This window comes from Cyprinodon variegatus, unplaced genomic scaffold, assembly GCF_000732505.1.
Source record: "Cyprinodon variegatus isolate N-32 unplaced genomic scaffold, C_variegatus-1.0 Scaffold1086, whole genome shotgun sequence".
Taxonomy (NCBI): domain Eukaryota; kingdom Metazoa; phylum Chordata; class Actinopteri; order Cyprinodontiformes; family Cyprinodontidae; genus Cyprinodon; species Cyprinodon variegatus.
In genome coordinates, this window is record NW_015151539.1 from 111,992 (window position 1) to 114,403 (window position 2,412).

Sequence of the window (2,412 nt, forward strand, 5' to 3'; positions counted from 1 at the left end):
TTATTTCAAGTGTATATTATCTAATTATCTTATTTTAGGAGTAAAGATACTAATTCCATTGGCAGATCATCTTATTCACCTGCTCAAATTAAGGGTAAATACACTTAATTTAAGACATTTTTTACTTATTTCTAGATGTTTTTTGCAGTGCATATAGGCGACTAAAAAGGCTCATCAAGGTCAATGTTGTTGTTTGATTTGTTTATGAAGTTAAGTTGTGGGAGTTGTTAGATTTGATGCATTTAATGACCAGGAAAGAAATGATTCCTGTTTCATAGGATTTAATCTGTGTATCGAATATCTGACCCAATCCAGGAATAAATGTCTGCTTCTCATCTCTGGATCATTCATCGGTGCATCTCTATCAGCTGCTGATTTATTTATTTGAACAACTGTCCCAATAAAACAAGGCGCTCTCACACCTTCACTCCTAATACAAACATTTTCATCTCTATAAAAAGGTCCAACATTATGAGAAAGATCCAGAACCTGAAAGGTCAGACATGAAGCAGCTCTGATTTAACTCTGTTCCTGCTTTAAAAGCCTCCACATTTTCTCCAAATTTCTGGATCCACTGATCTATTCTCTGCAGTTCCATTATTCCCATCTCCTTGCTCTTCTTCTGTCTGCTTCCCATGCAGCCTGACCAATGATGACAGCAGGAAGTTTGATGCTTCGGGCTAAGATGGGCCTGATCAGGAAATCTCCTCTAGTTTTCTGGTTCCTTCTTGGATTCTTCCACAGAGAGCAGCCTGACCTCACTCACCACAGTTCTCTTCATAGAAGAACAGGAGGAATGTGTGAGAGGGAGATGAGGACGTGATAATCCAAAGTTACAAACCTCTGAGTTTATATCAGGTTGGACATCCTCACAGACGTCCAATATTATCCTCACAATCCTGTCTGTCTTTCTGTCTGTCTGTGTTTTCCATCCTGGTCAAGTTTGAGGTGAACTAAACGCTCACATTAGGGAGGAAAGAACAGCAACCAGGAGAAAACCTTCTTCTCATCTGAAGCTGTTTCCATGTAAACTAAAGCTGCCTTTCTGGGGTATGGAGGCCATATTAGATTTTAAATTTTAGATATTTGAGCAGCAGTTAGTGCATCATGATGCTGCAGTTGTTCACAGTGGGAGCTGAGATGCCCTCTCACACTATTAGTAGATTTCTGTGTGTGTTCTGTGTCCTGGCTGGGTCACCCCTCTACTCTCTGATTAAAGGTCTCCTCTCTCCTCCATCCTGTGGGAACACAGAGGCTGCCCGTTGTTCTACAGCCGGCTGGGCTTTTCTCATGGAAACAGTTTGTGTTTTCCACAGAGCCGGACAGCGTGGCTCGGTTTCCCTGAGTTTAAACCCATGAGGCATTTTCTTCCTCCTCCTCCAGTTCTATGTTGGGGAGCTGCTTGTGTCTAAACTGGGTCTGTATTGATGTTTGGGAACTTTTCTCGCAAGACAGAACCAACACTTTCTCCGTCTGCTGCTGTCCTCAGTTTGCCTCTGTGAAATAGAGAGTTTGCAGAGCAAACAGGAAATGGCTCCAACAATATGGCTGCCATTTAAACCAATAGAGGGAAACAAAAGAATGATTTTTATCATGGATTTAAGCAAAATATGCTGATTTTTCCCAGTAAATTGGCCTTAAAATTTGAAACTAAAGGCAAAGTTGTAAGATTTATAAAATTAAATCTCTGTTTGAAAAACATCATGGAAGCAGGGCAGCAATATGCCTTAAATAGAAAATGCCGAACAAAAAAAATGGAAAACAAATGGAGTGAAGGAAGCAATCAGAGGAAGATATCAGGATCCTTCAGACATAAGGAAGAGCTGAGCTGAAGGAAACAAGGTTCCAGTGGGCAGCAGTCACTGACACTAGATGACTGGATGACGATCAACCTCCATATTGCATCCACTCTGCGTCCAATGGATGGACAATCAGAAAGAGACAGCAGGAGAGACATTACAGATCATGCAGAGGGACAGGCAGCTGGAAATAATGGACAGGTTGCAGGAATGAAAACAGACCAACAGAAAGAAGAGGAGACGGAGATCAGATATGAAGGATGAGGAGTTTGTTGGACAGAGACCCTTGGAGGTAAATCAAGATGTCAGGAATGCATCTCCTTACCGGCTCCATAAACCAAGTTGGCCTCGGCTTCAGAGGAGGATGGCGACAGCAGCTCGTCGTCATACTCGTTGGAGCTAAAGGAGCCAGAGTGGTTCCTCTTGCGAGCATCCATGACGACGTTGGCCACCATCACATGCCGCAGAGAGTCGTTCAGGTAGCGGTGCAGCAGGCTGCTCTTGTACTTGGGTGGAGACACGTAGTCCTCAGCCAGAGAGGCGGTATCAACCGCAGAACGCAGCCCTGGGTCCATCCCTATGGCCACGCCCACCATGGAGGAGCCCTCCTTCT

At 43.7% G+C, this 2,412-nt stretch overlaps 1 protein-coding gene across 2 annotated transcripts in view; it reads right to left on the bottom strand.

Moving 5' to 3' along the window:
- The window catches only part of LOC107101356 (homeobox protein Mohawk-like), a 4,281-nt gene extending 1,875 nt beyond the window's left edge, over window positions 1–2,406 (bottom strand). For both annotated transcript variants that reach the window (XM_015400243.1, XM_015400244.1), the window contains exon 1: window positions 2,125–2,406. In XM_015400243.1, the coding sequence (XP_015255729.1) occupies window positions 2,125–2,395 (271 nt within the window). In that variant the 5' untranslated portion in view covers window positions 2,396–2,406. The remainder of the gene's footprint in view (window positions 1–2,124) is intronic.
- Between the last annotated feature and the right edge of the window lie 6 nt (window positions 2,407–2,412).